Here is a 25,720-nt window from a genome sequence, read left to right as displayed (position 1 = left end):
CCTGGCCTCAAATGATTCTCCTGCCTCAGACTCCCAAAGTGCTGGGATTACAGGCATGAGCCACCACACCCAGCCAGGATATATTTTTTAATATAGAAAAAATTCAGTATTCATTTGAAAAATAATCCATTTCTATTTACACTATTCAGAAAGATAATTTCAGATGGATTTAAAAATCTAAAGAATTTAGAGAAAAACCTATACAAAAATAAAATGTATAGGAATATGCTTTTTCTTTGGTGGTAGGAAGGACCTTTAAAACAATAACTTTATTTTAAAAGTCAAAAACCTGAAAGAAAATTTGATCATCAGATTTAATTATAAGGCCGGGAGCTCACACCTATAATCTTAGCACTGTGGGAGGCCGAGGTGGGCAGATGACTTGAGGCCAGGAGTTTGAGACCAGCCTGGCCAACAAAGTGAAACCCCATCTCTACTAAAAATAGAAAAAAATTTGTTGGGCGTGTTGGTGCATGCCTGTACTCCCAGCTACTCAGGAGGCTGAGGCATAAGAATTGCTTAAACCTGGGAGGCAGAGGTTGCAGTGAACTGAGACCATGCCACTGCACTCCAGCCTGGGCAACAGAGTGAAATTCTGTCTCAAACAAAAAAGAATAAATAAAAATTTAAAAAAATAAAAACTAAAAAACTAAAAAACCCAAATTTAATTTTCAGACAAAACCCATAAAAGTTTAAATAAAATAAAAATTAGAAGAATTACTTGCAAATATTAGCAAAGATAACACATAAAGGATTGTTTCCAGAACATAAAGAACCAACAAGAATCTATAAGTAAAATACAAACAATAAAAATGGGTGAAGAATAAACATAGAAAAGGAAATGTGAATGGCCATACCTAAAAGATAAGGAAAGTACTCACCCCAACTAGTAAGCACTGAAATACATTCTCATAACCATGATACCCTTTATACTCATTAGATGGGTAAAAGCTATACATTTTGATAATATAGATGGCTGGGAGTGTGAGGAAATGAATACTTTTAGACACTACCATGACAATATAAATCATTTGGGTTACATGCACTAAAATTTAAAAAAATCCCTATACTGTGACCCACTTAGGATCTGGCATTTATTTATTTATTTAACTTTTTTTTGAGATGGAGTTTTGCTCTGTCGCCCAGGCTGGAGTGCAATGGCATGATCTCGGCTCACTGCAACTTCCATCTCTTGGGTTCAAGCGATTCTCCTGCCTCAGCCTCCCGAGTAGCTGGGATTACAGGCACCCACCATCATACCTGGCTAATTTTTGTAGAGATGGTTTCACCATATTGGCCAGGCTGGTCTCGAACTCCTGACCTCAGGTGATCCGCCCACCTCAGCCTCCCAAAGTGGTGGGATTACAGGCGTGAACCACTGCGCCCAGTTGGATTTGCCTTTTAGAAACCTTTGAGCATGAGCTCAAGAAGCTTTGTACAAGGATGCTTTTTAAATGTGGTTAATGCATAAAGAAACACAGAGAGAAAAGAAACAATACATGATGGCTAAACTATGATGTATCCATATTGTAGAATACTGTGAGAAATTAAAAAGAATGATGTAGATCTATGTTTATCTGCATTTACAGGCATGTGACCATTTCTAGATTGTACAGAGAAAAAAACCCCAAATTGCCTAATACTATGTATCAAGTGATTCCACATTTTTTGAAATAACACTGTACATTTTCAATGGATACATGTATAATAGTGTAAGTGCATAACAAAAGGCATGGAAGGAGACACCAAAATGGTAACAGCAGTTCTCCTCTAGGAAGGAGAGTGAGACTACAGGGTAATAGTCAAAAGAGTACAGACCTCATCTGTAACCTTTTCATGTTTTCATGTATACTATGCTCACCTGCAACTTGTGGCTGCCCAATTATCTTTTGAACATGCAGCCTACATTTTTTTTTTTTTTTTTGTGATGGAGTCTCACTCTGTTGCCTAGGCTAGAGTGCAGTGGTGCAATCTCGGCTCACTGCAACCTCTGCCTCCCAGGTTCAAGCAATCCTCTTGCTTCAGCCTCCTGAGTAGCTGGGATTACAAGCACCTGCCACCATGCCTGTCTAATTTTTTTGCATTTTTGGTAGAGACGGGGTTTCACCATGTTGGCCAGGTTGGTCTCAAACTCCTGACCTCAGGTGATCCACCTGCCGCGGCCTCCCAAAGTATTGAGATTACAGGTGTAAGCCACCGCACCTGGCCCCAGCCTACATTTTTGTAGTGCGTGTACCGTGAATGTCATCTACCCAATGCAGATTCCAAGAAACTTGCTTTTTCCAGCCTCTGAATGGCCCTGGAGCATGAGGGTTATTTGTATCCCACAAGAATGCTCACCTAGAGAACCCCACCACTGAGGATGTTCTCAATAATTAGGCAGATACAACGACCAGCTCTGTGCGTGTCAGGTTTTCTCGTCACTCCGGTGCTTGCTCAGTGGCTTCGTAACGAAGTGATCATGGCGGCACACAGAAATTATCACATATGGACTCAGCAACATGAACTTCCCTCACTAAGACTCACCTGGCTGTTGGCGCATTTGAGTTTGCCAGCAGAAGTGACCAATCCTAAGCGCTTGATAGGGTGATCTATCCCTGGATGTACTAGTCAGCCATCTGGTGGTAGGATAATTACACTGAACCCCTTCCATCATCAAAGAGATAAGATTAGACACTTCTTCAAAATGGGGATTTCCCTTCCCTTCTCACCATGCCTCTGCAAGTAACATCATCAGTAAACTTACTAAATGTCTCATTTGTTGCCATGCCGTCTTAAATAATATTATTTTTGATTAAGGAACTCAATTTACCACAAAAGACATTGGGCAACAGTTGGTTGCATTCAAATGATTCACCATATATACAGAATGTCATATTTTGCCATACTTACAGAACATTAGAATGGCTTACTGAATATTCAATTATGGCTGAGTGTTGTCCTAAAGAGTGTGGGACACGCTCTGAACCAGTGACCAACACGCTCTGAACCAGATTCCCCCTTAGCCAGAATGCATGGTCTGAAAACCAAAGGGTGGAAGTGGGAATGGTGCCTCTTACTGTTATACTTATGGTTACACTTGAGAAACTTTGACTCCCTCCCCAGCCACCTTGAGCTTTTGTGGTTTAGAGGTCAAGGGAGAAACGCTTCCATCCGGGGACACAACAGCAGTCCCAATTGCATTGGAAGCTGAATTGATGATGATGTGGTAATTTTGGGCAGGATGACTGATCCTGAATATCAAGGGCCAGAAGATATTATACAATAATGGGGGAAAGGAGTATTCTGGAACCTAGGGAACCTTTTGAACACCTGGTATTGTCTTCAGTAGCATGGAGTTAATGAAACACTATAGCAGCCTTACTACAGGCAGAACCACTAAGAGCTAAGATCTCTCAGAACATACTTTTGGGTTGTCGACAAGTAGCATACTCCCACCAGCTCAGGTATTGGCTGAGGGCAAGGGAACTGGGAATAGGTAGTGAAGGAAGGAAATTATTATTATTTATAAAAGCATTTTTAATTTCAATAGTTTTTGGGGAACGGGTGGTGTTTGGTTACATGAATAAATTCTTTACTGGTAATTTCTGAGATTTTGGTGTAATCATCACCCAAGTAGTGTACACTGTACCCAATGTGTAGTCTTTCATCCCTCACCCCTTTCCCAACCTTCCTCCCGAGTCCCCAGAGTCCACTGTATCATTCTTATGCTTTTGTATCCTCATAGCTTAGCTCCAACTTATAGGTGAGAACATACAATGTCTGATTTTCCATTCCTGAGTTACTTCACTTAGAATAATGGTCTCCAACTCCCTCCAGGTTGCTGTGAATGCCGTTATTTCATTTCTTTTTATGGCTGAGTAGTATTCCATGGTATATCCATGCCATATTTTCTCCATCCACTTGGTTAATGGGCACTTGGGCTGGTTCCATATTTTTGCAATTGCGAATTGTGCTGCTATAAACATGTATGTGCAAGTGTCTTTTTCATATAATGACTTCTTTTCTGGAGGAAGGAAATTATAACACCAATGATAGCCTCGTGACCAGGTGCAGGAATGAGGACTATAGTCCGCTTCTCCTATTTTCTTCCTTGCTGTGTATTCTGCCTTATGTATCTTCTTTTTTCCTCTTCATTTTCCTTATTATTTCATATAGGATGCATTGGTGATAGTTAGCTTTATTAGAGGGCATGGGTATAGAATATTGGGACAAGATTACAACTGAACTAGACAGGAGTGAGCACTTGGAGTTGGATATAGCAAAGTTGGAAACTGCTTTCCTTTGGCCTCTGCTTTTGGGGGGGGAGGGGTTTTTCTTTTTTTTTAAAAATTTTTTTTTTTTTTTTTTTTTTTTTTTTTTTTTTTTTTTTTTTTTAGACAGAGTCTTACTCTGTTGCCCAGGCTGCAGTGCAGTGGCACAGTCTTGGCTCACTACAACCTCCGCCTCCTGGGTTCAAGTGATTCTCCTGTCTCAGCCTCCTGACCTCGTGATCCGCCCATCTTGGCCTCCCAAGGTGCTGGGATTACAAGAGTGAGCCACCGCGCCCAGCTGCATTTTCTTACATTGAAGCAACAGTTCTCCAACTTTGCTGCATGTTGGAATTATCTGAGGTATCTTGTTAAAATGCAGATTCTGTTTCAGTAAATCTGGGTGGAGGCTGAGATGTGGCATTCACCATTTCCTAGGTGATGCTGATGCTTCTGGCCCAGGTACCGTGTATTGAATAGAAAAGCATGTTATTGTTGCTGCTGTTGTTTAGAGTGACAGTCCACTGGCACTCAAAACTATCATCCTTACAATACCCTTTCTACATTTTGCTAGTTTCCCACATTTGGAACACCCCACTTCCCAGCATTCCTAGCAGCCAGGGTGCAAATGTGCCCTAAGTTCTGCCAATCATCCCCATCTATACTAGACTTTGATTTGACTGTGAGTAGCCTGAGAACATGAGCTTCATGAGGCGCATCCAAACTGCCAATAAGGTGGCAGCAGGGGTGTCCAGTTAAAGAGGCACTTCCTCCCTGATGAGGCCAGTCCTGGGAGTGAGTTGGCCACTATTCCTGGATGCTGAACAATGAGCCTATTTCTCTAGGCATCCCACAGTTTTGTGAGCTAATCTAATATCCTCCCATAATCTTGTTCTTTTCTCTTTTTTTTTTTTCTGAGGCAGAGTTTCACTCTTGTTGCCCAGACTGGAGAGCAATGGTTAGTTTAAGAAGAACAGGATTGGCCAGGTGCGGTGGCTCACACCTGTAATCCCAGCACTTTGGGAGGCCAAGGCAGGTGGATCACCTGAGGTCAGGAGTTCGAGACCAGTCTGATCAACATGGAGAAACCCTGTCTCTACTTAAAATACAAAATTAGCCGGGCATGGTGGCGCACACCTGTAATCCCAGCTAGGCTGGGAGGCTGAGGCAGGAGAATTGCTTGAACCCAGAAGGGGGAGGTTGCAGTGAGCTGAGATCACGCCACTGCACTCCAGCCTGGGCAACAAGAGTGAAACTCCATCCTCAAAAAAAAAAAAAAAAAAAAAAAAAAAAAATTAAAGAGATATGCCAGGTATAACTGGCATTCTAAGTGGAACAAGTATTCTCTCTCTCCCTGCACATTCAGTAAGAGATCATGCACCAATCTCATTTCGAAGTAGATTGCCCTTAAGAAACAAGTCTTTGGCTTTCTTTTTACACACTAGAATTCTGTATGAATACTTCTAATTCTTACAAAACATTGTGCATTTTTTAATATTTAAATTTTGGGAGGGCAGTAGCTGTAAATTCCATACAGAGCTATCTCCCCAGTCTCTAGAACAATGCTTCCTATACTTAAATTACAGAGCAGATAAATGAATAAACAGATGCATAAATAAAATGAACAGATAAAAAGAAGTTGGGGTGTTGGAGTCAATAAATCTGGACTCAAATCCCTATTTAACAACTTTGTAATTGTCTGACCCAAGGAAAGGTGCTGAATCTCTCGGGTCTGTTTATTCATTGTAAAACAAGGATGGCAGTATCTGCTTCACAAAGAGATGACAGTTCCATGAGAGCATGGGCTTAAACACATCTGTTGAGTGAATGAATGAACATGAGGTCCTCACTATCTATAATGTGTGTTGATGTCCGAATCTTTCTAATTGGCCTGTGACTGTCAGGCCTTTTTATTTGTCTGCTCTTTATTGCTTTTCTAAGGCTTTGACAAGGTCACCAGCGGCACATGTCCCTGTTGTTAATGTTTCTCTCTCTTGCTGTGGCTTGTCTTCCTTAATTTATTTCTTTTACCTGCTTTAGAACAAAGAATTAGTTAACTAAAGTGCTCATGAGCCAGATAATCAGGATTGTTTAGATAAAGCAGGGGGAAGCAGGCTCTGTGCCAAGTGTATGATAGACTCTGCTCTGAGTAAATGTCTTAATCCTTAGGAAATACTTAATATGACATTTGCTATTCAAATTTTTTTTTTTGCTTTCTCTTGAATTTTAATGTGTTTTGAATAGAGTTGCTGAGTGACTTTAAGATTTATAGACTATTATTGAAAGGTTTTAACACTCGAAAACAACGCCCAGCAGATTCTAGTGATTATCAAGAAGACTGACAAATTACAAATCAAAAGTTCCAAAAACCAAGAGCATCTGTACAAATTAGGCCAGGTCTTTGCTCAAAAATATTTAACATTTAATTGTTTTTCTCTCTTTCTATCTCAGGAACATTTCCATTTAGATTTAGGTAAGATATGGTAAGTAAGTAAAGGAATTAAGTGAATAAAATTTCTGATCACAATATTTTAACATCACTAAGGACAGCAAAACCATTCATTTATTATTATTTCACAATTAGAAATTAGTCTTTCATTCTGTGTCTTTTCATAAATAGTAAAAGAAATAACTTTGAAGACAGATTTAAGCAAACAAAGGACTCACAATAGAAATAAAGAAAAATGGATAATAAAGACCTTTCTGTGAATGGCAGAAAGTTTATTTACCTTGGCCAGGTTTCTCCTCCAAATCCGTAATGCTGATGTCCTTTGCCCATGACACGAGGAGGCTCACACTTTGGCCTGTGGTCCTCGGGGAGTGAAATCGGTATTATCCCACCATACTCTCTTTCAGCGCCCCAAGGAAGCCTACATTGTTGAAGTGACTCCCTTAATTCCTGATACCTGTGGAAAAAGACAGACTTTAAACAGCCTCAGCAACAAAACAGATGCACAAAACTGCATAACGGATTGCATAAAATTCCTACCACTTCACAAGAATTTTTAGATTAAATCTTCAGAACACAGAATTCTCAGTGTCAGGTAGATTATGATACTGCTTACTTAGGCATCATGGGACTGCTGAAAGAATGAGGTTAAATTTCGGAGGACTTACAGATTATCCTTTTTTTGGTCATCAGTTGTAGTGTGCTTATCTTTTATTTTTTAAATTTTATTTATTTATTTTTTTGAGACAGGGTCTCACTCTGTTGCCCAGGCTGGAGTGCAGTGGCATGATCTTGGCTCACTGTAGCCTCTGCCTCCTGGGTTCAAGCAATTCTCCCACCTCAGCCTCCTGAGTAGCTGGGATTACAGGGGCGTGCCACCATACCCAGGTAATTTTTGCATTTTTAGTGGAGACGGGGTCTCATCACGTTGGCCAGGTTGGTCTCAAATTCCTGACCTCAGGTGATCCACCTGCCTCGGCCTCCCAAAGTGCTTGAGATTACAGGTGTGAGCCGCTGCGTCTGCCCATGTGTTTATTTTTAAAAACAGCTTTATTGAGATTGAATTAACTTGCCACACAATTCATCCATTTAAAGTGTACCATTCAGGCCAGGTGCAGTGGCTCATACCTATAATCCCAGCACTTTGGGAGGCTGAGGCAGGAGGACTACTTGAGCTCAGGAGTTCAAGACCACCCTGGACAACACAGCAAGACCCTGTCACTATTTTATAAATTTATAATTAATTAAAAAATAAAGTGTATAATTCAATGGCCTTAAAGTTTATTCACAGATATGTGTGAGCATCCCCACAGTCAACTTTACAACATTTTCATCATCTCAAGAATACCCTGCATTCCTAAGCCATTATCCCCTATACTCCCCACCCTCAGTCTATCCCTTGGCAACTATTACACTAATCTACTTTCTGTAGATTTGCCTATTCTGGACATTTCCTGTAAATAGAATAATATAACACGTGGCCTTTTGTGATGGGCTTCTTTGACTTGGGATAATGATATTTTCAAGGTTCATCCATTTTGTAGTATGTGTCCATACTTCATTCCATTTATTTATTTATTTATTTTTAAGATGGAGTTTTGCTCTTGTTGCCCAGGCTGGAGTGCAATGGCGTGATCTTGGCTCACTTCAGCCTCCACCTCTCGGGTTCAAGTGATTCTCCTGCCTCAACCTCCCGAGTGCCTGGGATTACAGCTGCCCGCCACCACACTTGGCTAATTTTTTGTATTTTTAGTAGAGACATGGTTTCACCATGTTGGCCAGATTGGTCTTGAACTCCTGACCTCAGGTGATCCCCCCTGCCTTGGCCTCCCAAAGTGTTAGGATTACAGGCGTGAGCCACAGCACCCAGCCCTTCATTCCTTTTAATGGCTATGTAATATTCTACCATAGAGATATATCATGTTTTGTTTCACCATTTATCAGTTGATATCATGTTTTGTTTCACCATTTATCAGTTGGGTTATTTTCACCTTTTACTCTTGTGAATAATACTGCTATGAATATTCATGTTCAAATTTTGGTTTGAATACCTGTTTTTAATTCTTTGGGGAATTAAATTAGAAGCGGATCATATGGTAATTCTGTTTAATTTGTTGAGGAACTGCCAAACTGTTTTCTACAGTAGCTGCTCCATTTTACATTCCTACCAACATTGTATGAGGATTCCAATATCTCCACATCTTTGCCAACACTTGTTATTTTCTGTTAAAATTTAAAAGAATTATTGCCATTCTGGTGGATGTGAAGTGGTATCTAATTGTAGTTTTGATTTGCATTTCTCCAATGACTAATGATATTGAGCATTTTTTCCATGTTCCTATTGGCAGTATCTTTATTGGAGAAATATCTATTCAGATCCTTTGCATTTTTTGTTATTTGTCTTATTTTTGAGTTATAAGAGTTCTTTATATATCCTACTTACAAGTCCCTTGTCAGGTATAATAGGCAAATATTTTCTCCTATTCTGTGCATTTTCTTTTTACTTACTTGATAGTGTCCTTTGAAGTAAAAAAGTTTTTTAATTTTGATGAAGTTCACTTGATCTGTTTTTCCTTTTATTGCTTATGCTTTTGATGTCATATCTGAGAACACAGTTGCAAATCCAAGGCCATGAAGATTTATTGCTATGTTTTCTTCTAAGTATTTTACAGTTTAGCCCTTACACTTAGGTCTTTGATTCAGGATGAGTTAATTTTGGATACAATATGAGATAAGGGATCTCATGCATCTATTCTTTTGCATGTGAATATCCAGTTGTCCTAGCTCTATTTGTTGAAAATCCTTCTTCCTCATTAAATGGTCTTGGCTACAGATTATTTTTGGATTTTCAAAAACGGAGAGTATTGTAAAGGAATATTCCCAATCTTGTAAAGGAGCTACTTGCTCAGAAGTTTTATCTAGGGCTACTACAACAATGGTTCGCAAACTGTGGTCCCTAGACTAGTAGCGTAAGCGTCTCCTAAGAGCTTCTTAGAAATGCAAATTCTTAGGCTCCACCTCAGAACCTAAGAATCAGAATCTCTGGGGATGGGGTGCAGTAATGTTTTAAGAAGCCCTCCAGGTGATTCTTGTGCATGCTAAAGTTTTAGGAGCACTATTCTATTCAACAGTTAACCTCGTATGGTAATCATGTCTCCAAGTCCCACCCCTTACAACAGTACTATGCAGTGGACTGGAGATACGGGGGTTTCCTAAATTGGTTGGTAGGGCTTATCTAATCTTGAAACTGGTAGCTCAGATGATTCTCTCTGCTTTTTCTTAACAAAGGAGTGAAGGGCAGGGATTCTATTGGCTCACTGTTGTAACCAGGCTGTACCCCAGTGCCTGGCACACAGGAAGTACCCAATGAATACTACTGAATAAATGAGTAAGGCCAAAGAGGTGGATTTGTTTCCTGTACTGCTTTCTGTGAGAGAGGAATGAAATCTTCTGGTTAGGAACACAGCCTCACAAAAACACCTACAAATGTATCTGGCAAAAGTTCTGCTTCCTAATTAGGAAGGATTTAATGACTTTCAGTTTCCAGTAATGGGGGCCTATGTTATTTGGACCAAACTTCCCACTGAAAACAACTAAAAATACTGGGAGGAGAAAAAAAAATCTTAAAAACAACTAACTTTTTGACAAGACAGAAAGGGATGAGTGCTACATAGAGGGTAAATAGGAACCCAGTGAAGTAAGCAAGCAGGGAAGCCACTTCTGCCCTTAGGGCAGGGCCAATCCTGGCAAATTTACATTTTTGTTTTAAGGTGAGGGATATGGAAATCAGCCAAGTGAGGAAACTAAAGGAGACCATCTACACAAGAAGGTGGGACCTTAAAATGCTTACCCTCTCCTGTTCAAGGTGAGTCAGAAGTTAACCAGTTCCCCTGTGGCCCCAGTTTGCATCTACCCTAAACTTAAGCTTGGATTTAAGTGGTCCTGGATTGGTATTACGGTATATACCTATAAGGCACTTTGCAGGACAAACAGGAATCCTTTCAGGAGGAAGGATACTTGGGGGAATCACACGATGTGTGTTCTAAAGGATGAGTAGGAGTTATCTATAGGAAAGAGAGGAAATACTGGGGCATGCAAGGGAATAGCAGGTAGAAAGGCCTAGAGTTTAATAGACTGGAAAATTCTTGACAGTGTTGGCTTCAGTCTAGAATCTGTCTTACGGAAGAATTACTTTTGTTTCCTAAAATATTCTGCTAAGCCACTTGGCGTAGACACAGACTCTGAAAGTATAGGTGTTGGTAGGAGCTCAAGCAAGCTCAGACTGATTAAACTGCTCTGCAGTGGGAGAAATGTGTTTGTTTGCTCTTGAAAGAGGGAGAGGAGAGGAAAGGGGAGTAAGGGAAGAGGGAGATGAGAGGAGCCAGCCTGATGGTGAGGCTACTGGGGACTGCACTGGTTGGAAACCCAGGGAGAAACCCTTGGTGACAGCTGGTTAAAGACCTTTTAAGAATGTGGAAGTTATGGCTATAAAGTGTTTTGGTTACATGTAGCGTGGCATGGTGTGACTCTCCCTCCTGATCCCCAACAGTTCAGTGAAGTTTACTAGGCTCACAAATGCTCTGCATGGACAAGGTCTTTAGAGAAAAATGAGGGATGACTGAGTTTCACATCTGGGCCAGTGTGTTCTTTTAAGTGCAACCAGGAACCCAAAGTCAGAAGTGACCATGAGACTTTCAAATGCTATCCCTATCCTTGTCATGGAAACTTGGATAAATCTGGAGGTATTCCACAAGGCATGGAGTAAAGATTTGAGTAGAACTTACCCAGATCTTAGGGGTTGAGAAAATAGAGTTGAATTTTGAACTATATTAGAAGAGTTGATAGAGAATTCCAGAACTTGGGGCATGTAGAGAAGGGCCATACTGAGAGGTGGAGCATGAGAGGAAAACAAGGACAGTATCCTATCCTTCAAAATCCTCTGGACTGTACCGTGAGAACAGTGGCAGCCACTCAGAAACATGGAGGAGATGAAGGGCTGGGGTGAAGGGTTGGGGAGGAGGGTGAGAGGAGGAAGGGGGAAGAAAGAAGGAGAAAAAGGGAGGGAGAGAGAGGGGGAGAGAGTGAGAAATAGAAGGGGAGATAGGTAGATAGGGAGAGAGAAGGGGAGAGACAGGGAGAGAGAGAGGGGGAAGGAGGAAGAGGTATGAACTGTGGAGTAACTATTTTCTCTTTACCAGTACAGTGCGTGGCTTAACATAACCCCCCTCTCCTCCACCTGGAATAATTGTTGAATAGAATGAAGAAGCAACACTCAGGACTGTCTTATAAGTGGAATATATTATCCTGTGAAGTCCCTAGATTGAGGGTTGACAAAGCATGGCCCATGGGCCAAATCCAACTCCCTGTCTGTTTTTGTAAATAAAAGTCTATTGGAATATAGCCATGACCATTCATTTATGAACTATCTACAGTCTATGGCTGCTTTTGCCCCACAATGGCAGAGTTGAATAGTTGGACAGAGACCGTAAAGCCTACCATCTGCCTCTTTACAGAAAAAGTTTGCTAACCCCACACTAGCTAGGCAAGGAGAGTCCTGGGCCCACTGATTTGGGGTGCTGTAGAAGGGACGCTGGCATTTAGCTCTCAGACCTCTACATCCTCTATAGCTGTCTGACAACGATCAACAGACACGGTTTCGGGGACATGACAAGTTAAAAATATTTAAATGCATTTGATTAATGACAACCTAAGCTGTAATATGTAAGTTTGTAAAAGTTACATTCAAAACCTAAATGAGTCAATTTCTCAACATCTGACCCCCATATATTACATTGTCCCTGGAAGATGAGCCGGTAGAAAATGCTAATCAATCATTTGGACTGGCATCTACCTAAAGCTGGAAAGTTGCAGGAAATCATTTAAAATAAAAGACAATGCATAAATAAATCATATTTCCCTCTTACTTTAAGGTATCACGTCTCCCTCCCCTTAGCCTTAATACTCACAGAATTGTAGAGAAGGAACCAAATTAAAATAAAAATTGACATTTTAGGATGTAATAATTTTAGGATTTCATTATAGGCTCCCATTTGTTTCTGGATTCACTTCGTTGCTTTCTGATTCTTAAACATTTTTTTAAAATGATAGTTATCTGCCAACTAAAAATGAGGGTTATGTTTTAATAATTTCAATGAAATTTTAAACCTTTCTTTTTCCCTCTCTCTCCCCGCCTCCCTTTTTCTCTCCCTTTTTTCCTCCCTCTCTCTCTCACTGTCTCTCTCACCTCTTTCTCCCTCTATCTCTCCCTCTCTCTCCCTTTCTGCGAGCCCAGTAGTTCTCAATGTAAATAAAATACATCTCTATAAGAAAGAGAATAATTATCAAATTACTGGTGCTACCATCTCTAGCAATAGAAAATTGTTTACTTGTTTTGAAAAGATACATTCCCTATAGATGAACCAATATTTCATTTTAAAGTCACTGTACAAGATTTTGTGCATCAAGTCCCAAATTCAATAATTTAGCCAGTAATTACCGGGAGGCATGATTAAACAAAAGCTCGAAATAAACATAACCCTCATTTTTTGTTGGCAGATAACTATTATTTAAAAAAATGTTTTAAGAGTCAGAAAACAGCAAAGTGAATCCAGAAACAAAATGGGAACTGATAATGAAATTCTATAATGAAATCCTATTAGATAATGAAATCCTAAGCAGTTCTCAAGGCACTTCCTTAATGGATATGTTTGCCCTGTGAGCTAACAGAACTTGCTAGAAGTAAGGAGAAGTCAGCTGAATGAAAAAGGGGATAGGAATCTTGATGATTTTGAGTAGCTGTTCCCGCCACACTTAAATTTTCAACAGTATAAATAAGAAAAAAAAATACCACCTGTTTATATACTTAATATTTTTAATGGAGATCAAGCAAGTTTATATAAAATAGTGGCTAGCATACTTGTTCTAAAAAATCCACTTGAATAAAGTGATTAAAGTGTAACAACTAACTTACTCTTGGTCATCAGGTAAGCCAGAACCATAGTCCTGGTTTTCTTACATTTTCAGTGCTGCTAGCCCAGTAGTTCTCAATGTAAGCTGAAAAACTAAAAAATGCAGATTCCCTTGCCCCACCTCAGACCTGGGGAGTCAGAATGTCCATAGAGGAAGCCTGGGAATCTGTCTTTCTAGGAAGTTCCTCAGGTGATTTTGAAGTACCCTGTCTGCAGACCAGTCCCAGGTAACACGGCAGCTAGACTGCGTCACGTTTTTGTATTGTTTTATTTTGTTTTGATTTTTGAGACAGGGTCTTGCTCTGTTGCCCAGTCGGGAGTGCTGTGGTGTGATCTTGGCATACTACAACCTCTGACTCTAAGCTCAAGTGATCCTCCCACCTCAGCCTCCCAAGTAGCTGGGACCACAGGTGTGAGCCCCCACACCTGGCTAATTTTTGTATTCACCTCCCTATTGCGAAAAGAAAAAAAAAGTAGGCTGATGTGAGGAAATCATTTTGCGTCACTGTTAAAGCTGCCAAGTGAGGGCCATGATGGGTGCATCTAAGTTGTAGGTACAGCCTACATATCTAAGTTGTACCTGGATACATCACGGTATTTACAAAGAGTGTCCCTTTAAGTACATCCCTGTTTAGAAAATTAAGCTGCTGAGTGCAGATGTATGCTAGGGCTCACATTTATCCTTACCATTATGAAGGTAATCCCGAAAAACCAGGGGCTTTCTGTTTTGTATTGTTTTATTTTGCTGTTGAGATACTTTGTGATTCAAATTGGGAGCCACAGAACCCTGCACCTGGCCTGGAGAAGTGAGCCTCAGCAATGATAGAACAGACGGACCACCGGTATCCTGCGAACACCGCCCAGAGCCGTTCCATCACTAACACTGAGAGAGGAGACTCTTTTGTAAGCTGTCTGGCGGCTTTTTAAGAGGGGGTTAAGAGGAGGGGTTCTGAGAACACATGATCATCCTGGTTTTCTCAGTCTGGGGATTGTGAAAGGAAATAATTCATGTGAAATAAAAGGGAAAGCAAGTTGTAGTTATTAGTAGCCAGACACATGGTTGTACCTAGATAGAGCTTCAAATAATACCTTTTTGTAGTTTATAGTTGACCATATATCGTGTTGAATTTTATAGTCAGTTAACAAAAAATGTGCTTCTCTTAAATTTCATGCCAGTTAAAGGGTTTTGGAGCTGATCACTAACCACCTATAGGACCTTTTAGGTAGAGAGGATCAACATTTCAGTGAAAAGCCTTTGACAGTGCTTTTTGGTGGTGCATTCAGATATGACAGCCCTAAATTCTTGGATTCTTTTAGGCCAAATATAAAACCTTACATTGCTGTTTTTGAGCCAGGGACAACTGCCCATTCCCAGATCACACACAATCCACTAAGAATTTCATTTGACTCAAGTGAAGCTCTGCCTAATGTGATAGCCCCTGGAGTTGAACGGGAATTAAGGGCTGAAAACCACTCTTGTGAATCAGATCAATGGTAGAGGAGTAGGGGCAGCAAGGACTGACCCAGAAGTGACAAGAGCTCCTCTTCCCCCAATATAAGAATATTTCTTTTCATTATGTGAAAATAGCAATTGATTTAAAAAATGTTGAATATGATCTTTACATTAAAAAAAATTGGACAGGACACACATTAAGATGTTAACACAGTAGCTATTATCTCTGGATAAAGGAAGTACAGAGGGTTTCTTTCCTGTGCTTCATTTTCATAATCTTTCTGTGGAAAAGAAAGAATTTGTTTTCCTTACAGATTTCTATGATTTCTACATTATGAGGAATGTGTGTTAGTTTTATAATTATGGAAAAATCATTCTTTTTCTTTATTAATATAAACAGCATGTTTGTAAACTGGAGAAGACCTGTGGAAGTCTGATCGAGATGGTGAAAGGCTAAGTGCAAGAAGAAAAAGGAGCTGAATGTGTGAGAATCAGTGTTTAGTCTGGCAAACAGAACTCTCAGAGGGGCCAAGAGAATCTTCAGATCTTGAAGGGCTGCTAGCATGGGATGATGAATTAATATTTTGCATAGCTTCAGTGGGAAGAACCAGAATCAGCAGGCAGAAATTACAAGGGAAAAAATTGTTCTCATTAGAAAGAAAATGATCTAACAATCAGGAGCATTCAAAAATGGAATGGACTGCCTGGTGTGGAAGTGCTGTCCTTTTTGGAAGTGTTTAAACTGAAGTTGGTTGACTGCCTGCCTGGTTTCCTAAAGAATTTTAAATGATTGGGAGGCTGAGGTGGATGGATCACGAGGTCAGGAGATCAAGACCATCCTGGCCAACATGGTGAAACCCCGTGTCTACTAAAAATACAAAAAAAATTAGCTGGGTGTGGTGGTGTGTGCCTGTAGTCCCAGCTACTCAGGAGGCTGAGGCAGGAAAATTGCTTGAACCCAGGAGGCGGAGGTTGCAGTGAGCTGAGATTGCGCCACTGCACTCCAGCCCGGCGACAGAGCGAGACTCCATCTAAAAAGAAAAAAAGAAAAAAACCCCACAAAACAAGTAGACAACCAGTCAGGCTATTTTTTCATTGTCCAGGTGTTTTGAGGTGTTTTCTTCTTTTCCTTTTCTCAAAATGATTCAAATAAATACAATACAGGAAATGCTGACACTAAGATCTTGGCAAACTCCTTGTGTGTATCTGTTATTTCATATGTAAAATGCAGATAACAGTAGTACTTATCTCATAGGGTTGTCATGAGGATTAAACGAATTACTACATACAAAGCATTTGGTAGAGTGCTGACACAGTAATCACTAGATATGTTAGGTGCAATATTTTTCATTGTAATTTTTTAAAAAAACTCTTTTTCTAGGTTCAGGGGTACATATGCAGGTTTGTTATACAGGTAAATTGCACGTTGCAGTGGTTTGGTGTACAAATTATTTTGTCACCCGGGTGATAAGCATAGTACCCAAGAGGTAGTTTTCTGATCCTCGCCTTCCGCCCTCTCTCCACCCTCAAGTAGGCCTTGGTGTCCGTGGTTCCCTTCTTTGTCTCCATGTGTACTCAATGTTTAGCTCCCACTTATAAGTGAGAATAGGTGATATTTGGTTTTCTGTTCCTGTGTTAGTTTGCTTTAGAATAACGGCCTCCAGCTCCATCCATGTTGCTGCAAAGGACACGATCTCGTTTTTTATGGCTGCATAGTGTTCCATGGTGTATATGTACCACATTTTCTTTATCCAGTCAACCGCTGATGAGCATTTAGGCTGATTCCATATCTTTGCTATTGTGAATAGTGCTGCGATGAACATACCTGTGTCTTTATGGTAGAACAACTTATATTCCTTTGATAGAACAACGTATAAGAACAACTTAGAATCCAATAATGGGATTGCTGGGTCAAATGGTAACTCTGTTTTGAGTTCTTGGAGAAATCACCAAACTGCTTTTCATAAATTAAATGATAATGTATAATTAATGTGTTACAGGGAATTTGGTGAAGCAAAAATTTACACAACTATAAGCAGCAAATTCTGGGAGTATTTTTGGGCAGATGGTAGAAGGTCATGTTAGGGAACCAATACAGTACTCTTTATAATAGTCTTTGATTACAACATATTAATTTCCCAATGAAGGAACGGGCCATTCTACGATTTTAGAATGTAGTGGATGAATACGATGTCTGGCTTTTATAGTACACAGCCACTTACTTCTCGAGTTCCTTACAGACACTTGAAGGTTCAGTTAATTGCCACATTTTGCCTTCCCTGTGATACGATAAGCAGAAGAGCCCCGGCCCGGTGCCGTGGTCACGACTGTAATTCCAGCACTTTGGGCGGCCGAGGTGGGTGGATCATTTGAGGTCAGGAGTTTGAGACTAGCCTGGCCAACACAGTGAAACCCTGTCTCTACTAGAAATGCAAAAAACTTAGCTGGGCATGGTGGCACATGCCCGTAATCCCAGATACTCTGGAAGGTGAGGCAGGAGAATCACTTCAACCTGGGAGGTGGAGGTCCCAGTGAGCCGAGATTACACCACTGCACTCCAGCCTGAGTGACAGAGTGAGACTCCATCTCAAAATCAAACAAACAAACAAAAAACAGAAGAGCTCCAGAACAATACATGTTTTTCATCAATACACTAATACATTAAAACTGCTTTTTCTTCTTTGCTTTTCCAGTTTTGTTTTACCTGTCCTCTGATGCAGTTGGGCGAGTAGTCGTTTGGAGGGGGGTGTGCAATTCATTAGAGTAAAAGGTGTTGGACAGTATGTCAGCTCCTTCAAGCTCCCTGCAACAGTACGGCCTGCCGTGAATGACCTCCATGCTTCTTGGCTAAAAAGGCACAACCTGGAAAAGTAAAGAAGGGGACATTTGGCTTGTCGAGTCAAGGCAGGCAGAAAATACATTTTACACTGCTAAATTGTTCAACCTGACGCTGCACAGAAATCACAGGCTTCCCTCTGCACTGAAAGCGGTCAAATCAGTAATAGAGACCTAAATAAGTTCTATGGAAATAAATTTCAACTGAAACAAATCCACAAAGTGGATAGTGCCTCCAAGTAGTCACCAGAATGACCATCCAGTAGGTTCGTACCAGTCCGCTTTGTGGCTATCAACTGAAATTCAATTCCTGCCTCAAATTTAACTACAACTATTCAAGAAAACTCAGTTGACTTTTAGCCTGTGGTCTTTCCGAATATTAGAGACTCTTCATTCAACAGAATAAGAGCTGTCCTAAAGGCTACGGGGATTCCGGACAAGAATCCCTTTGCAGATGGTGGAGTCAAGGGTGCAGCACGAACGGGACCCTAAAGAGGATTCCAGGTTTCCACTGCGTCGGGGAGAATCCCACCTCTCCCTCGGACTTGGGGGAAAGCCAGGAGGCGGCGTAGCTGGGACCAAGGGTGCCGGGGGCCGAGGCCGAGCCTCGCGGGCTGTCATCGCCCTGCGAGCGGTGCCTCGGGGGTCTGGACACACCTGGGACATGAGTCTGGGGGCGCTGCGGGACCGCGCCTCCCCTCCGCTCCCTGCAGCTGGCGGTCTTCGCGGGCCGAGGAATTTTGAGGTCGTCCGCACCTGCGGCCCGGTGGAGCTGGCAGGCAGGGGCGGGGGCGGAAGAACGACGGCGGGCAGGCCGGGGTAGGGTGGGGCTGGGGGCGCTTGTGACGGTAGCCGTGACCGCGGCACTAAGTGATGCGTCCTTGAGGCGCTGGGGGCTTCCGGGTGGCGAGCGGGGCGCGGTAGGCGGCTCTTAGAGACCTCGGAGGAAGCGAGCCCAGCCATGCGACACTGGCAAGAACGCGAAGAGGTACTGAGAGTGAAGAGAGCGGGAGGCCAGGTGTCGGAGGTGAGACGTGCTCTTCCGCCTTGCGGCCGCTGGCCCCGCCTCTCGGTCGCTTGTCCCGCCCCTCTCGGCCCGCCGCCCTGCCTCCTGTAGGACCCCGCCTTGCCCCACCCGCGCCCCGCCCCCAGGCGCCCTCTAGCGGCGGCGGCGGTGGCGATATCAGTTTCTTTTTCCAGGGCTTCCAAGTCTGAAGCTGTCTCCCGGCCGGCCACGAAGTGTTCTGATGTGGACTGGGCGGAGGAAGAACTCCGGTCCAGTGGAGTCCCTGGTGAGGTCGGAGCATCCGACCTGTCCTCCCTCCCCAGGTCACCTCGCAGGATTAAGGACAGTGCTGCCAGATCGAGGGTGGAGTCTGCAGGATTTTGAAACTGCAGCCCCTGGCATGGCGCCCTAACAGAGCCTCTGCTCCTTGCCTGGTAGGTGCGGACGTGGCGAAGTCCTTTACTTGCCTCGTCCCCAGAGCCTAGCCCCACCTTGATTATCTCAGTTTTCCCCAAAAGATACAAATGTGAACCACGTCTCTGCACCTACAGGGTCATGACTTCCTGTGATTGCTGAGAACAGGGATATCACCCCCCTCCCCACTTGCCCCTCCCCACCCCATCAAGGAATGGAATGTGGGGAGGTTAGGCTCTGTGTATGATATGTGTGATATGGTTAGGCTTTGTGTCCCCACCCAAATCTCATCTTGAATTGTAATCCCCATAATCCCCGCATGTCAAAGGAGAGACCAGGTGGAAGTAATTGGATCATGGGGCAGTTTCCCCATGTTGTTCTCCTAATAGTGAGTGAATTCTCACGAGATCTTATGGTTTTATAAGGTGCTCTTTCCCCTTCTCTTAGCACTTCTCCTTTCTGCCGCCTTGTGAAGAAGGTGACTGCTTCCCCTTGGCCTTCTGCCGTGATTGTAAGTTTCCTGAGGCCTCCCCAGTCACGTGAGATTGTGAGTCAACTAAACCTCTTTCCTTTATAAATTACCCAGTCTTGGGCAGTTCTTTATAGCATTGTGAGAAAAAACTAATACAGTGTGGGAGGCTAGAACTGAGCCTGCAGGAACCAGAAGGTGAGGGTGAGAATGACAACCTCTGAGAAGAAGGGCTCAGTTGAAACTGTGTGCCAAAGAGTTAAAAAAATAGTCATAGAAATTCTTGAGTTTACAGGATGGCAGATAAAAGAAACAAATTGCTGAAATGCTGAAATGCCTGGGCTTGTAGGTTAATAAAACTGGCTGAAATCCATTGGAACCTATAAGGCCAACTAGAGTCTGCACAGACCCAGCTTGCTGACCTTACAGCTGGATTTCTATGGCATGTTTCATACTAACTCCTCACTGAATTTGCACGTGGAACCCTTAGGTAGCATGAAGAGACAGGAGCACATGCCCAAGGACTTCCCAGACTTCCTCTTTCCTTCCACCACGCACCTGCTAATCCCAGAATCCACACTCAAAACCATTTCTAATAATTGCCCTAACGCCAGCACAGGGAGACAGATTTGAGCTGGACTTCCTATTTCTTTGTTGGTTGGCATGCAGTAACAGTTTTTATTTTATCAAAATCCCAGTGTTACAGTATTGACTTCCAGTGCTTTGGGCAGCGAGCCTCCTTTGCTTGGTAACAGTATGATGGTGCCTTTGCCATTCTCTGCCTACTTTACCACGTTTTACTAACCAACCAGTGGGCATTCATTTTGTGCTGTGCTTTCTATGTGAGTATTACCTGGAGTGGGGGAAGAAAGGTGTATTGAAGTAGGCACAGTGGTAATTTTGTAGTCTTGGTTTATTTCTTAGTTCCCGCATCTCTGCCAACCTTCCAATAGTTACCGCCCACTAAGCCTGGAGGAGTAGATCCTGCTGGAGACAGAGTTGTGCATTAGGTGAAATTGGCTTTTATCTTTGACATCTTTATTTCCCCTCCAATTTCTGGTAGTTCATTGTAAGCTTTTGCCCCCTTTCTGCTCCTGTGTGTTCAGGATCTCCCATTAAATTCCTTGTCTCCCCAGCCCACTTCATGCCCCCAGTCTTCCAATACTTTCCATACTTCACCTTTTTCTCATCCTCAACCTTAGTCCTATTTTCCCGTGGCTTGATTCTTCCTGGGAGGAATAACTGAGCATGATAGATTTAATCAGAGGCATATGATGAAGATGCATCATTAGCCATGTATGTACATGGATGGTGGTGACACCGGAGAAGGTATGTCAACTCCAGGTTGAATGATCAGGATATGTGGTGATAGCCTCCAGGTTCTAGGGGGTTTGAAATTTTATTTTAGGTCAGATAAGTGTAAAAGGAAGAAAAATGTAATTATTTTGATCCTTATCATTTTCAAATAAAATTTACAAGCAAGAAAATTCATTGTCAGATCGTTGTGAAACAATTGTTTTCTTTGAAAATGCTTCTCCATCTGAAATTCTCAGGGATGTCAGGATTAGGTCTATTTGTTTGACCAACACTCTTTACTCTTAACTTTTGTGATTTAACTCACTCCATCTCAGCCAGCAGGTGATGTGGATGTGACCTCAACAACACACAGTAGCCTCCTACCCAGGTATGCTCAAGTGACTGACTTCTTAGGTGTAACATGGCCAGCAGGTCAGTAGCCTCAGATTGCCTTCTTTTGACTTCTCACATGTTGATCTTGTCACCACCTCAGTTTGCTAGTAGTCCTTCAAGCTGGGAAGATGAAATTTGGTAATGAAAATAATATATGCGTAGAATACTGTGGGTTGACGACAATTCCAAGTCACAGACCTTTCACCTTCAGGTAAAGAATAAGTAGGAGGTAGATAATAACAGAAAGCATGACTTACAGTCTATAAACTTTCTTTCAAATCTGTTATAGAGACCAGTAAAATGAATGAAGAGACTAGTAAAATGATTTTTTTTTTTGAAACAGAGTCTCTGTCGCCCAGGCTGGAGTGCAATGGTGTGATCTCGGCTCACTGCAACCTCTGCCTCCCTGGTTCAAGCACTTCTCCTGCCTTAGCCTCCCAAGTAGTTGGGATTATGGGCACTCGCCACCACGCCTGGCTAATTTTCTGTATTTTTAGTAGAGATGGGATTTTGCCATGTTGGCTAGGCTGGTCTCGGACTCCTGACCTTAGGTGATCCATCTGCCTCGGCCTCCCAAAGTGCTGGGATTACAGGCGTGAGTCATGCCCCCAGCCCAGTGAATATTTTTTACGTGAAAAAAAAAATTTGGAGTCTGGTGCCTTGCTTAGAAGATGTGTTGGAAAGTGCCTCAGTAAAGTTAAAATATGCATCTTTAAAAACTGAAGAACCTTGTTGATTTCAGTATGTGTATCTTCTTAGTAGGATGACAATTAGAAGTATGTATATTCTGCTGGCTTTAAACTACAAATGAGTTAAATGACACTTTAATACTTTTTTGTATTAAATAATTTAACCTAAGTTCAGTACTTTAAATTCTTCTCAAAACATATTTTCTTTCTTTCATTGTTGTTTATTATAAATCAACTTTTTTTGTGGGTGTCATTTTAATTTTTTCTTGAATAGAGTTATTTTTAAAGAGCATTGTAATCTCAACAGTCTTTATGTTTGTTGTTGTGTCAACTATGATCAGTTAAATAAGCCTAGAAACATAATGTGCAGCACAAGGATTATAATTCAAAATATTGTGTTGCATACTAAAATTTTTCTAAGAATATAGATTTTAGATGTTCTCCACCTCCAATAAAAAATTTACTATGTGAAAAACAATAATAATATTATTATTATTTTTGGCTTGAGTAGCTAAGGAACGAGGTGGTCATTTAGTAGTGAACACTGAAGTGACATTGATGCACACATTTATAAAATGTGCTATTTAGTAAACAGTCACCAGTTACCTTGAATGCATCAGGGGTTGTCCTAGCACCTACAATCTGTGGGGACATGGAGCGGTGGACAGTCGTAATCAGTGAGGTAAGTGCTCGACTGGGGCCAGCACTCTTGCTGTAGCGGTCCACAGTCTCCTAACCAAGATTCTTGTTCTTCTGATATCATTCCCTTGGAAATGTCTGAAAAGAAATATAAGGTTCTTCCATTTAGAAACATGATCGTCAAAACCCTTTAGCAAGGTGACCTGGCCATGTGCCTTTGGTTACATGCAGTTGTTTGTCCTTGTGGCCTCCATGGCATCTTTCCATTTATCTTTCTTTGCATCTTCCTACATGGATATTCTAACATTTTGTCCCATGAATTTGAGTTCCTTCTGGGTAGCATTTTTCTCTCTAATCTTAAACCTCTGCTCAGAAGACTCAGTGATCAGTCTCTATTCCTCTGTCATGATTCAATGTCTTTGAACTGTGGCGTATATACAGACGGCCCCATGCACTATCCCTACTGTCTAGTTGAGTGAAGTTATGTAGAATATGTATTCCACATTAAGTATTAAGTTCCACTACTTAAATTTCTTCTTCACTTACCCACACACACAGATATGAATTAAACGTGTATTGGATAGAGAGGGTGGGCATGGCACTTTCAGATGCAACTGACAGGAAGACATGCTGTCCCCCGGGGGCTCCAGCTGATGAGGACAGTTTGAGAGCATCCTGCGGTGTTGCATTCTTCACTCAGGGCACCGTGATACGTAGTCAGGGAGGGAGGCTGTAGGGGCTTCTTTGGGTGTACCTGGCCCACCATGTGTTTAGCTGTCTTACCAGAAAAATACTGACTCAGTCATTCTCTATATGAAAAAGGTGATCAGTTACCCTATACTCAGTCATTTGGGTATTATGAGGGCTTTCTTGGCAAGACTGAAGCTGTGGGGCTCTTCTTAGGGAATGAGAAAAAGAAGCATTACAAATCCAAGTGCTGTGATTTCTCATCACGTTAAAATAATGAGGAGACCCTTTGCTGAAATGAGGAGTGTCCTCACGTGGCTTTTTTATTTTGTTTTGTTTTGTTTTGAGACAGAGTCTCACTCTGTCACCAGGCTGGAGTGCAGTGGCGCGATCTTGGCTCACTGCAGCCTCTGCCTCCCGGGTTCAAGCCATTCTCCTGCCTCAACCTCCTGAGTAGGTGGGACCACAGGCACGTGCCACCATGCCCAGCTAATTTTTGTATTTTTAGTAGAGACAGGGTTTCACCATGTTGGCCAGGATGGTTTCGATCTCTTGACCTCATGATCCGCCCGCCTTGGCCTCCCAAAGTGCTGGGATTATAGGCGAGAGCCACCACGCCTGGCCTCATGTGGCCCTTTAAAGCATTGGCCCAGGGTTCCTCGGGTCTCTGCTGGGTGAATGTTCTGTTCCCTTGGAGACTCCCCATCTTTGGAGCGCACAGACGTTAATCCCAGAGCCGTGCTCTGTCCCCAGGTGATGACAACAGGAAGAAGGCCAACAACCCCAAACACTGCAGCTGCATCATAGATCAGATCTTCACTGGTGGGCTGCAGTTGGACGTCACCTGGCAAGTCTGCCAGTAAGTGACAGGCCGTGTGCTTGGTGGTGTTGAAACCCACAGGGGCTGTGCTGACATCTCCCAGTCTCCAGAGCTGCCAGTCTCCAGAACTGTGTGTGCTCCGAGAGGTCTTTAAGGAGGCTGCAAGAGAAATGGTTAACAGACGCCCTGAGAGCGAAGGTCGTGGGGTAGAGGTGCTTCCTCTTGGGGAGATCCTGGGGCGGGTGTCCCGGTGGGATGCGAGACCTCTGTGTGGAGGTCTTGGTGTTGTCCACAGTCAGTGTTCTTGGACGCTTCCCCCAACATTTCTCTTCTTTTAGTCCTTGACCAGGAAACAAACAAACAAAAAATAACTCCCTTCAAGAAGGGGTGGATCACGCATGGCAGATTATTTACATATGTGCTTTGAAGTGTGTTAGTTCTCATTATTTTATGGTTTCCTGTTCCATTTTCTCTATGTAGTGGCCCTAATTCTTTTGAGGTGTGGTCTTTGCTTATAGCTCCAAGCATTGAGTGCAGGAAGAATCTACTGTTTTGTTAGATTAGAGGAACGCTCTCAACCAACCTTAGTGCACGCTGCTGGGTTTTGTTTTATGTTTAGGCATGGGGTCTTATGTTGCCCAGGCTGGCCTTGAACCCCTGGGCTCAAGCAATCCTCCCACCTCAGCCTCCCAAGTAGCTGGGACTACAGGTGTGCGCCATGGTGCCTGGCTCTGTTCTTTACTGCGGTTGAAGTTTTAAAAACCCTGGGCATGATCCACGAAAACGATTTCAGAACCCATAATGGATTGCCACCTGCAGTCTGTATAAGACCAGTGAAAAACGGGAAAGGCCACTGCTGGCTGTGTCACGGATGCAATTTTCTGTAAGGAGCATAGACCATTAGAGGCCTTGGCTCTAAGCATTAGAAACCGAGTTTGCTCTGAGCAGTTTAGACCTCCTTGCTGACCCTCAACAACTGAATTCCGTCAGTAGGAAATTGTCTCAGATTTAAATCTTGTATAAATATCGAGAGCAAATTTCCCAGTCTGTGAGTTTTTGTTTTTAGTGTTGTCAAATAAATCTCTAGCAAGGAACTGGCCTTGTGAAATGCAGCATTAAGTGTCCAGCTGGAAAATGTGGCACATATATACCATGGAATACTATGCAGCCATAAAAAAGGATGAGTTCATGTCCTTTGTAGGGACATGGATGCAGCTGGAAACCATCATTCTCAGCAAACTATCACAAGAACAGAAAACCAAACACCGCATGTTCTCACTCATAGGTGGGAATTGAACAATGAGATCACTTGGACACAGGAAGGGGATCATCACACACCGGGTCCTATTGTT

The 25,720-nt window shown here is 42.4% G+C and overlaps 1 protein-coding gene and 1 long non-coding RNA gene across 2 annotated transcripts in view; one reads left to right on the top strand and one right to left on the bottom strand.

Moving 5' to 3' along the window:
- SPMIP4 (sperm microtubule inner protein 4) overlaps positions 1-19,072 on the bottom strand; it is a 48,566-nt gene extending 29,494 nt beyond the window's left edge. The window contains exons 1-3 of the mRNA XM_017864792.1: positions 18,613-19,072; positions 17,825-17,982; positions 6,980-7,156 (exon numbers count right to left, since the gene is read on the bottom strand). Coding sequence (XP_017720281.1) covers positions 6,980-7,156; positions 17,825-17,958 — 311 coding nt within the window. The 5' untranslated portion in view covers positions 17,959-17,982; positions 18,613-19,072. The remainder of the gene's footprint in view (positions 1-6,979; positions 7,157-17,824; positions 17,983-18,612) is intronic.
- On the top strand, positions 18,886-19,864 carry LOC108524008 (uncharacterized). Its single transcript, XR_001883948.1, has 3 exons — positions 18,886-18,982; positions 19,156-19,395; positions 19,823-19,864. It is a non-coding gene; the product is annotated as an uncharacterized LOC108524008 (long non-coding RNA).
- The last annotated feature ends 5,856 nt before the right edge of the window (positions 19,865-25,720 follow it).

The sequence above is a fragment of the Rhinopithecus bieti genome, unplaced genomic scaffold (assembly GCF_001698545.2).
Source record: "Rhinopithecus bieti isolate Rb0 unplaced genomic scaffold, ASM169854v2 scaffold_79750, whole genome shotgun sequence".
In the NCBI taxonomy this organism is placed as follows: domain Eukaryota; kingdom Metazoa; phylum Chordata; class Mammalia; order Primates; family Cercopithecidae; genus Rhinopithecus; species Rhinopithecus bieti.
This window is presented reverse-complemented; position numbering and strand designations above follow the sequence as displayed.